This window comes from Triturus cristatus, chromosome 3_2, assembly GCF_964204655.1.
Source record: "Triturus cristatus chromosome 3_2, aTriCri1.1, whole genome shotgun sequence".
Taxonomy (NCBI): Eukaryota; Metazoa; Chordata; class Amphibia; order Caudata; family Salamandridae; genus Triturus; species Triturus cristatus.
In genome coordinates this window covers 779,871,137-779,883,197 of record NC_140584.1, presented here as the reverse complement: position 1 = coordinate 779,883,197, position 12,061 = coordinate 779,871,137, and the positions used below count along the sequence as shown (strand labels likewise).

The 12,061-nt window shown below is 42.2% G+C and overlaps 1 protein-coding gene across 1 annotated transcript; it reads left to right on the top strand.

The window, feature by feature from the left end:
- Positions 1–254: 254 nt before the first annotated feature.
- Positions 255–10,657, top strand: LOC146858108 (gamma-crystallin-1-like). Its single transcript, XM_085646881.1, has 3 exons — positions 255–288; positions 9,445–9,687; positions 10,328–10,657. Exons 1-3 carry the CDS (start codon positions 280–282, stop codon positions 10,598–10,600), a joined length of 525 nt encoding a protein of 174 aa, XP_085503007.1. The 5' UTR covers positions 255–279; the 3' UTR covers positions 10,601–10,657.
- The last annotated feature ends 1,404 nt before the right edge of the window (positions 10,658–12,061 follow it).

Below are 12,061 nucleotides of genomic sequence, written 5' to 3'. Positions count from 1 at the left end.
TTACCTCAGGAGCCAACAAAATGGTTGTAGAAACCTGTATGCTACACAAAGTGTCAGCTGATAGGTTTAACCCACAATAAGCAAAAACAGAACAAGAGAAACTGAAAAAAGAAGACTGTTCCCCAATTACAGTGCAACAATACAGAAAGCTATACATTTCCCTTCCAGGGCTTGAGCGCGGTCCATTGTTTCCGGACTTCAGCGTTTGTGCCCTCAGTGTATAAAAGGGCTGGGGCCTCCGAGCACTGAGTACACAGCGTCTGACTGACTCCAGCCAACATGGGAAAGGTAAAGCAACATGTAGGGTTTAGCTTTAGAAATTCCTCAAGTCTTATTGTCCCGGAAGTCGCTATAATATCAATCACTCCTCTATTAGGAGCCCTCAAAGCTCTGATAAACAGAGTTGATTATTACCTTATGTTGTAATACAGACGGCTGTGATAGATTAATTTGCTTTGAACAGTTCCTTTGTACACACTTCTGATGTACGTGCTCATAGCTCACAGAAAAACGTATTTAGCCTTACCTAGAGCACTGTGCCATCATATACATAATTGCATTATTTGTTACAAACTTATGGACAGGTGGAAGCAGGCCAGGATATGTTGCAATGCTTGTGAGAGACAATCTTTCTAAATCACCGATGAGGCCGACTGCAAGCGAGGAAGATCGATCTTTGCATTTCTCCCAGTGCCATACCTCCACCCTTATACCCCCTTTCATACCCGCTAAATAACTGTTTCTAGACTTTTCCCCTCACAGTTTTCATCTTCCTCCCTCCTCTGACCTCCCCCACACCTTCCTTTTCTTTGTCTTTAGGGCCATGTAACTTTCTGAGTAACTGACTTAGGGGGTCAAAGAGCGTTTGATATTTTTGGTCAAGTAGGCATGTCTACTGTTTTTCTGTAAATTTGATTATTTAGTTGTGGGTTGCAGATCATCTCATTCTTTCAATAAAAAATGTATGAAAAAATAGCAAAAACAAAATTAATAGTGAATTATAAGCCACACTCACTGGCTTTACAATGTTGCTTAGCAGCTGGTGGCAGCTGCTAGGAGGTCTCTGTAGCAGCCGCTGGCAGGGGATAGAAGGCACCAGGTGAGGATTAAATCAGTGCTGCAGGTACACAGTAAGGAATCAGTGACCTGAGCGGCATTCTGTTGGCAGGGTAGGAGGGCAGTCAGGCGCAATCACAGTGTTAGCAGTAGCTCAGCACTAGGGCAGATGTGTGATTGGTTACTGTGCTTATCAGAAACGGATATTGAATGAGTGGCGATTGACCAAGTATTTCAGATGTATAATAGTACCTCATGCATCCCATTAGAGGAGAGAGAATAGATTCAAACAGCCAGTAGAAAGACGCTGAGACTAAAATTCTCTTGTGGGCTGATGCAAGCTGTGATTGACAATGCCCCAGCCAATAGCTGAAGGGTGATCAGACAAAGACGTCAAAGGAGGACCCGTATCCCCTATATGTGTATATTGTTAGTTTGTTGACAGAAAGAAGTCTTAGCTTAGCAAGGTGCTTAGAAAGCGGCTTATCAACCATAGAAATAGTCGTGTGGTAGGGTGTTGAGACACAACAGTGATTGATGCTTCATTATTAGGGGTTGGCTGTCCTTTCTATAGTTAACACTGGCTGTGGCTTCTAGTAAACTCTAGGCTATATACCATGCATTTCAATTTGATTAATAATGTATTCACACATCTCATTGATGCATGAAGGACAGAGCATGCAAAGTGAGCAGGTGACAAGTTTTACAGTATTTCATGTTAACCTTCTCACTAGGAGATAATTTCCATCACCTTTTCAATATATTGAGCCTCAAAGCTATACACGACCACAATGCTGATGAACGCTATTTTTAATCAAAGTAATGCAGAAATATCAAAACTGTACAACACATTGTCTATTTAGAAATGTAGTTAAATCGATCTCAAAATGTATGGTGAAATTATGGAATGCATCAATGTACATGAATGATGTTTTATGTACAAAATAGGTGCCTTTGAAGGGGTGTAAGGGTGACACTATTACTTTAAAAATATTAGTGGTATGAAATGCCTATATAGAGATGCCTATGTTAGAAAAATTAGCCAACCAGCCCTTCAGCTATGATCACTGGCTATTGCTATTTACCCACCTAAGCAAAATGAGAAAAAGAAGTCTTGTATATAATGTGGAAATTTAGATTACTCCATAGATAATGGGTGTAGTCAAGCAGCCAGTACTGCTCAAAAGAATACTCTCATTTCCCTTCTACCACTGACTGGAATAGGTGACTAGTGATTGACTTTACTTCTCATCATGGCATAGCCACAGTTTACAAAGGATCTGTGACCAGGCTGATAAACTATGCCTTGTCCTTCAGAAATGCAAAGCCTTCTTGATGAGCTTTGAAATCATTCTCCTCATTACCAAGGTCATTGTAATTGGTGTTCCCCTTCAGTGAAAAGTTCACCTCAGCTCCAACCCACCCAATCTCCCTCCAGAATGGTTTCTACTATTCACTGCAGTAAGCCATGGGACTGGGGCCTGCTGCTAGGGCAGTGCTAATTGCACATTTATAATAATTTTCCAAATGCCATGCAGTTAATTGTTTAGCCCAAAGGGACACATTTATCAACACCTTGAATTAGGTATTAATAACAAAACTGACGCAAACTGGTGTGAAGGGTTGATTTTGGGATTTGTTTTTCACTGAAAATCCTGTTTTGTGCTGGAAAGTAGCCTCAGAGTAACAAAAAGTTACAATTTGTGCTACTTTGTGTCCAGGAAGCGTATCATGGGTACTACATGGGTGTTTAATAGGAGTGTTTAGATGCAAATCCCTATCCATTAACACGGATAGACAGGGATTTGCCAAGCAGTTACACCTTCTGGAGGCAGACATACAGTTAGGAAAAGGTTTTCACAAAACATATCTAAATGTGCATGTGTCCTGTACTATGTCAAAACATAATATTTTGTACTAGAAGGTTATCCTTCCTGTACAAAACACATGCTTGACATCACACATCACACATAAACCCATGGTACCAGGCTGTGTATGTTGGCGTAGGGCAACCTAATGTGTCATGGCGCAGGGAGAGAGAAAAACTGTGTCAAATTTGGTTGATGCACTGCAGTGTATGAATATAAATTTGCCCCAAAATGTCCTGGCTCACAATACAAATAATGAATGAATTGAAATAAGCTTTATTTCGATAAAAGCATATCTTAAAAAGCACATACAAATGTAACATACAGAATAAGCACAAACCGGAAAAGTACAGTAGCATCCATAGATCCCAGGTTATACAGCAGAGGTTTAAAAAAAAAATACATATAAACACAATAAATAAGACAATTTAAAAATGATGGAGTATATACAGGAAGGGATCAGTCATCCAGCTTAGCTAGAGTCTGTGAGGGCTTTAGTTCTCAACAGCCAGGACCACCTCAAAAATGTTGCCAGAGCACAGGCATAAAGGGGTCGAGCATCTGATTTAAGGATACGCAAAGCTATGCGGTGGTCACGTGTTCCCAAAGTTTTACATAAGGGAATACAAATAAATATATATAAGAGTTTGGTTATGATGCCTACTATCATCCTGGAATGCGGTTAGAGAGGTTTACTAGAGGATATGTGTAGCCCTTCTTTTAATTAGCGGTGTGCTGAACTCAGGGAGTTTCACACTGTGGAATTCTGTGGAGTTACATAAAAACCTGTGAGTTCCGCGAGCAGGCGGAATTCAGCACTTTGCGCTGCTCGTGCTTATTTTTGGCACCAGGAGCTTGTTCGGTGCTTTAAAATCAGCACGAACGGCACAACACGACATGCCAGAGGGTGCTGCTTCTTTTTGCCACTCAAGAAAATTTTCTACTCCTGCGATATCTTTCTCAACGTGAACGGTTACGACTGCCCGCATTGAGAAATATTACCGGGAGGCGTTCTAGCACCTGAAAATCACACAAAGGGATGTAAATGTTCAAGCATGAGAAAAAACTCTGTGGCAGAGGTTTGCCAGAACTCCATAATCCAAGCGAAACACGAGTGGGCAAAAGTCCGCCGGCAGAGGGGAATTGTTCACCCGCACCTACTTTTAAGATGCATGCTCTCTTTGCTCTGAGCACAAACATCAGATTTAAATTTTAGAAGCTCAGAAAAGCATTGATGTGTATAGGACTAGTTCAGAGGTATTTGTGCACTGTTGTTACATTATAGTTGTGCGCAATGAATTTCCTTTAGTCTATTGATGTAAAATAAGTACCCTCGTCCAGAAAGTGTGTCTGTTGACAGCATTACCTCACCTGCACCCATATAATCCCAGGGAATATGAGGGGAGCATTTGCTCCTTGTATTACATTCCACTGTGTGACAGGGTTTCTGGCTGGAGGACTAAAGGAGAATGTACCCATCGGCAGCGGCTTAATCAGACTGACCATTGCCAATGATTGGGGAAATGCATTATTTGTTTTTATGTGGAGAAGGCAGATCTCTGATGGAGGTTGAGGAGTAAGGCATAAGACAGGAAATGTTTCATCTCTGGTGAGGGGCAGGAGAAAACTGCAGCATCATCACATGACTTAAGCATGCTTGTGTTTTCGTGACCAGAGATCTAGCGAAAAGGAAGCTAAAGAAGGACACAATTGTTTAAGTTGGAAGGTTGTTACAATTGTATATAGATTTTTGGTTAAGTGTCAGTACCCCATGATGTTCTGGTCTGTGCTATCTTACTTTCATTATGTGTTTACTATTTGACTTTGTATTTTTCCTATCTTGTGGGCCTGGACATCTCAAGTTCACTTGACAAGCGTTTGTTTTTGCAATTACTCCTAGTAAAGTTGAGTACTCGGCTACACGATAGGTACAAAGAGTGCGCTCACTGCGAATGTAGGGTGGTTAATACACTTTGGTGAGTTTGACGATGGGTGGTAACTCAAAAATGAGTGCAGTGGCAAGTTCCTTTATCCTTGCACACATAGTAACATTTGATAAGCCACTTGTAAGTTAGGCCATCCTCTGCTCTTCGAGTGCTGTGCATTTTGCACGTGGTGACTGTGAACAAAAATGCTGAGATGATTTAAAGGCCAGTCCATCTCAACGCCCATTACACTATGTCCCTATAATAGTGCTGCCATTAGCTGGATCCTCAGAGGCCACGTTTTTTCTCCATGAACTTCCTCTTCTTGTACTAGCTTGGACTCCGAATATAAATAGTTCAAAGGCCGTCCATCATATGGTCACCTCGTGTGCAGAAAAGTGCCCGTGCACTTCCCTCTCCCTGTGGGCATGAGAAGACCAGGAACATCTGCCATGTAGCAGGCAGCTGGGAAAGGACTCACAGAGTGTGGTGGCTGCGAATCATTTATAAGACGTGTGGTAGAGCCCAGAAACATGCACATTGTATTGCTTTGACAGTCCTTTTAGGCAGCGTAGTGATTAGACACTAGTATATAGCTGCAGCCTAAGCCTGCAGACATATATTGCCCTCTCCTGCCAGTAGGAGAAAACCCATTGACTTTGGATGAAGCTCTCCGTGCTTACATAGGCGAAGGCAGGTTACTGTAATAAGGAAGAGGAGAGGCGCTGCCACGGGACCGAAAAGATGTGCGCCTGCTTCTGCAAAGCATACGTTTGTCCTGTGTCACAAAGACCTGCTGTGAGCTCCTGCTGGATGAGAAAAAGCGCATCCAAGATCCCAGCATCATCTAACTAGCTGCCCAGTCAGACCCAGAAGCAGGACCATTAACAATTACAACAAAGACTGCAGAACAGCTTCAGATGACAATGCCTGTTTTGACAGACACCACCCCTGCTCTGACCCTAACATACACCCTGGGGGATAGTATATCTGAGCTTGGATCTGAACAGTGTGTATTTAGGGCTAGTGGATGCTGGATTCCCTTAAACGCCTCTACATATCTCCATTGGCGGAGAATAACACAAACTAAAGTCGATGAACACTGGACATCACAAATGTCACCCTTAACATTTCTCTAATGCCATTTTCTTACCAGCTCAATTCAGCATGAGAGTTTTTATGGGTGTAGTATAGTGAGCTTTGGAGGACACTGTCACAGATATATTACTAAAGCGTGACTTTATAGAACACTGTCACTTACGGACTGCATATTTACTGTTGAAATGCCCAGTACTTTTGCATAGACATGCAGTTTGACTGATAAAACTATTCAGCGCACAACCGATAATGTGTAGAAATTCGGTTTCCGCATATTTTTTATCATTTGCACATCACCAAGTGAAGTGTCTTGATTTGTTGTGAGAGTATTAACATTTTTGTTTCCATTACTCTTCAGAATTACAAACCGTGTGTTTTCCCAACTGCTGATATATTGGAAATATTTGTACAGTTCATTTACAGGTATTTAAAGGTTCTTCTGTGTTAGAAAAAAACGTGGCATGCTACAGCTTTGCCGTTCACACTCACTGTTCCCCAGGAAGATTGTCACACAGCAAACTTTAGAAAATCCTCTAACTTTACAGAGAAAGAAAGGTAAACACTAATCCCCATGATAAAAGAATAGCCCAAAATGTGTCCGAAGACGTAGCCTGGCATTTGCCCTCTCTCTGAACACAGAGCAAATGTGACAATCTAAAAAACATAATGTAAAGGAATCTTCATTATTGATTCACTTTCTGAACTCAAGCATGGACTTTGTTGGGGGTGCCGCAGTATCCCCCACACCCATACTTCCAGCGCCATAAGGAAATGGCATCAGTGATATATTTAGGAGGCCAGCACAATAGTGAGATTTGTGATGATTGGACAAATCATGTCATGCAACTTTAAGTTGACATTTGTGGACTGGCTTTCCACAGTGACACTTGGTAGAAGTTTCCATGTGAAGTCACAGTTATTAAGAAACATTGAAACTTAGCTTCTCACCTGCACAAATTCTGCAAGAGAATAGCTGAGAGTTATAGATTTTTGTCTGCCTGAGCTCAATCAGTTCAAGGTAAAGTTTATTTGGACTAAATGGTCCTTAAACATTTAAAATCTTCATAAATACAGCACCTAAAATCACAGTTCTTAAAAAACACATCATCATAAAATTCATATAAATAAAATCCTGTGCCACAGAGCACTTCCAACGATATGTTGTTTTTAGTCATAATTCCTCCATAGCTAACATAATGTATCTAACTCAGTGCCACAGTATCTGTAGCATGTAGAGGTGGTAGGACTACTATAACTTGTATCGTTAAATCATGGGCCTAGAAATTGTTAGGACCTTCGACTTAGCCTTGTTGGACCCCATTTTACTCCTCTATTAATGTATTGTGTAAAGAAAAATACATGCATTCGTAGCTATAGCTCTTTCTTGTTATTGGTGGGCCATTGTGAGCGTTATTTGATTATGTCAGACTTTATCTGAGTCTCCGATGCATAATCACCTCAAAGAAAACGCCTGGAGTTCTTGACTTCACCAAGAAAGTGATGACCATGGTTGGAGCCCATGGTACTTTGGAGCAAAGCAACAGTACTTAATTTGTCCCAATGTTTTGCTCAGAAGCCTGTGGATGGAGCTATTTAAGGTCGAAGTGCTGAATACTAATGCCGTTTAGGCTTGATTGCTCTTGTTACCACCTTAAGTACGGTACCAGTCGTCAGCGTATGGCATGGAGATTTGTCTCCCATCAGAAGTTGTCTGAGCACGATTTGGACTACCCCTCGCTGTTTCTGCATCTTGTGTGACTAGTAACTTTGAGTTATCTTATAAAGAGGCACCCGTAATTCATATTCAAGGACACGATAAGCGATACATTACGATATGAGCAGCGCACACACATCTTTGCTGCGTTTTGTTTATTGAGGACTTTTGCTGCTTTCAAGAAGTGCTGGAGTTCAGTTTCTATATGAAATGGAACCAAGTAATCAGATATTTTTTGGCTGCACTTTCATCCATGAAATTTTATTGGACAGTGTTTGCCCTGAGGAAGGTGCACGGCCCTTCGTTCGCTTTGCACCGAAACCCGTGGTAGCACCTGCAAACACTTGTGCTTCATCAAGAAGACTTGCCTGGTAATTTAAGAGGTTGGATGTATCATATACATGAAGACTTCACATCTAGCAAAAAATACTACCAAATCTTATAATTAATAGGATATTTGACTCTATCTTCTAAAGGAATTTGATACATGAACCCATTTTATGTGATTATGTTTTTCAACACCTTATATATGAGTAGAATTATTTTTTTACGTATTCTTGTTAAACAATGTTGGAGCGCAGTGCATTGCAATAGTGGTATGTATGCAGTTTGAGCGCATTTCTTGTTTTATAGGGGTTATGGCAGTGCTGTAATACATTGAGTAAAATTATATGTGGAAAACACATGATTGCGAGGAATATATATGCCCATTTATATGTTTGTATTCGAAAAAGAAAAAATGAATTTTATCAAAGAAATATTTTGAATTATTTAATATATGACTTGTTTTGAGCATTGGAGGCATTGAGTTGTATGTTCACTGTAGCCTTGATTCCACTACATGCCCCTTTCGTCCAGCAACGGACAATCCCTGTCTTTTTATCTCACTCTTCCAAGTTTCAACTTTCTCCCTTTGTCACAGTTTTTTGTCTTTAACTTCTACCTTATTTCCTCCCTTTTGTGTTTTCCTCTCTCTCATGTGCTGGGTCAAAGTTTAAAAGAAATTACTCTACGTCCTTAGAAATGAGTGCTGGTGGGTCCCACCTGCTACCACTGACTCAAATTATCCACTGATTGTGCTCATGTCAAGGTCCAGAGACAAAAAATAAGAGAGAATCACTTGAGAACTTTTTAGTGACCCCTACCCTCTCCTTGTAAAAAGTCCAGCAAATGTTCCACAATTAATTTCCTGGCCATCACTTATCAACATCTTTTTAGAGAGGGCAGTTCCAGGGTTACATATGGCGAATAAAGATGCACAACCCAAACAACTATATAAAGTCACCATCCACAAGTAGGTTCTTTAGGTTTTTATTTTCTGATGTTACTGCACAAGTTTAGAGCCACTCGGTGTAAAGCTGTACTTTTATAGAAGGTAGATTATCTATATTGTTACATGTGTCCTCCAATTCAGGACTAAAAGATACAGCAAAAAAAAGTGTGGTAAAAAGAGTGATTGGCTCAATAATTTTCTAAAGTTGGATCACTCAACAGCCAGTTGGAAAGCTGGATGTGTCATGGGTCATTTTACCCATGTTAAGGTCTTGAAAAATGATACATTTAGGAATGATTCAGCAGATCATATTCTAGCATTATATGTGGAAATGTGGTATGTGATTTCACAGAAAGTGGAAATATTTAACTAGATAGCAAGTTTGAGGATTATGACAAAAGCCTATCTTTCATTGAGGTCAATGAGAATAGAGTTATCTGCTACGCATACAACACAGAATAGCCAATAGCTCATATAATGTTTCATTTTATCATCCATTTTTCTTTACAGATTATTTTCTATGAGGACAGAAACTTTGGTGGCCGCTCCTATGAGTGCAATTCTGATAGTGCTGACCTGCACTCCCACCTCAGTCGCTGCAACTCTCTCCGTGTTCAAAATGGAAACTGGATGCTTTATGAGCACCCCAACTACAGGGGGCGCCAGTACTATCTGAGGATGGGGGAGTACCCCGAGTACCAGCGGTGGATGGGATACAATGACTCCATCAGGTCCTGTCGTATGATCCCTGAAGTAAGTCCAGCTTCATCACTTAGGGCTGATAACATCACTTTCCTTGACTAATAACATTATTTATCGGTCTGTCATAATTTTCACCAATGTTCGGTTTATCATCATTCAACTATATGGAAGTCGTTTGCTATATGGAAGTTGTTTGTTATTGTCTTGCATTTAATTTTGTGTGGGTCAGAGTTACATTGTAAGGTAGCAGAGTGCAAAAAAGCAACACCACACTAAGCAGTTTGGGTGATCCAGATCCTCATATTGTAAGGCCACACATTTGAAATGCAGTGCCTCATTTACAATGCAGGGTCTCTATCACCAGAAGCCAGTGTTTAGAATAGAGTCAATGCATCTAAAGAATTCTCACCATAGTCCATATAATGATCGGGAACACTGTGGAAACATTGAAAAAACTGTTTAGACACACCTAAAATCAATGGGGTGCAAGTATCCTGCCTGATGTGATGTGTCCTCTTGTTATACATTCTTACTTTATCTGCTTTTGGTAATAGAGGACCTAACTGTAAAACGTATCTTTATAGTGTATGCTGTCAAGCATATAATACAGTTTCCTTTTTTCAGAATGAGACTTGAAATAACATTCTGTATAAGTACTGTATAAATATATCTTTTCTCTTCATTTTCACAGTACCGTGGCACTTTCCGGATCAGGCTGTATGAGGAAAGTGACTTCGGAGGGCAGATGATGGACTTCACAGATGACTGCCCAAACGTCTATGACCGATTCCACTTCAATGACATCCACTCCTGTAATGTGCTAGAGGGTCACTGGATATTTTATGAAGAGCCCAACTATAGAGGACGTCAATACTACCTGAGGCCTGGGGAGTACAGGAGATACACCGACTGGGGAGCCATGAGCCCCAGGGTTGGCTCCTTCAGAAGAATGGGATATTTGTAAGCTACTGTAGAAAGTAACTGTATTTAGATTGTATTAATAAAACCTAATATACCTTAATTTCAAAGTGTATTTTTCCTTCCCCCAACAGTTGAAAATAATGATCATCACTGTTTTTCTTAAAACATATGGAATCTATATAGTTGCTGTTGGACGGTGGTTACTTAGAAGTTGTAGGTAGGTACCTACTCGCTCCTGTCCCTTGGGCTGAGTGGTCGCTCCCCTGTGTCTCCTGCATCACTCGGTATCGTTGCTTGGCTGCCTATCTGCTATTTGCCTCATTATTGCTGCCTGCTGTGTGCCTGGTTGCCGCGCTGAACTTTTTGCATTTATTTAATTTAAAAGCGCCGCTTTTACAGCATTTGCGCATTTCCGCTGGGCTCCCCCCTCCGCCTCCATTTTGCCTGTGTTGTTGTTGTTGTTGTGCTCATCTCTAGCCGGCCCCGCCTCCCAGCTGAGACGCCCTCCCACTGACCAGAACAGCGCTCCAATACCGGAAAGCGCCGTGACTCGCTCCTGTCCCTTGGGCTGAGTGGTCGCTCCCCTGTGTCTCCTGCATCACTCGGTATCGTTGCTTGGCTGCCTATCTGCTATTTGCCTCATTATTGCTGCCTGCTGTGTGCCTGGTTGCCGCGCTGAACTTTTTGCATTTATTTAATTTAAAAGCGCCGCTTTTACAGCATTTGCGCATTTCCGCTGGGCTCCCCCCTCCGCCTCCATTTTGCCTGTGTTGTTGTTGTTGTTGTGCTCATCTCTAGCCCGCCCCGCCTCCCAGCTGAGACGCCCTCCCACTGACCAGAACAGCGCTCCAATACCGGAAAGCGCCGTGACTCGCTCCTGTCCCTTGGGCTGAGTGGTCGCTCCCCTGTGTCTCCTGCATCACTCGGTATCGTTGCTTGGCTGCCTATCTGCTATTTGCCTCATTATTGCTGCCTGCTGTGTGCCTGGTTGCCGCGCTGAACTTTTTGCATTTATTTAATTTAAAAGCGCCGCTTTTACAGCATTTGCGCATTTCCGCTGGGCTCCCCCCTCCGCCTCCATTTTGCCTGTGTTGTTGTTGTTGTTGTGCTCATCTCTAGCCCGCCCCGCCTCCCAGCTGAGACGCCCTCCCACTGACCAGAACAGCGCTCCAATACCGGAAAGCGCCGTGACTCGCTCCTGTCCCTTGGGCTGAGTGGTCGCTCCCCTGTGTCTCCTGCATCACTCGGTATCGTTGCTTGGCTGCCTATCTGCTATTTGCCTCATTATTGCTGCCTGCTGTGTGCCTGGTTGCCGCGCTGAACTTTTTGCATTTATTTAATTTAAAAGCGCCGCTTTTACAGCATTTGCGCATTTCCGCTGGGCTCCCCCCTCCGCCTCCATTTTGCCTGTGTTGTTGTTGTTGTTGTGCTCATCTCTAGCCCGCCCCGCCTCCCAGCTGAGACGCCCTCGCCCCTCCCCCTCCACTACCCATATATGACAACA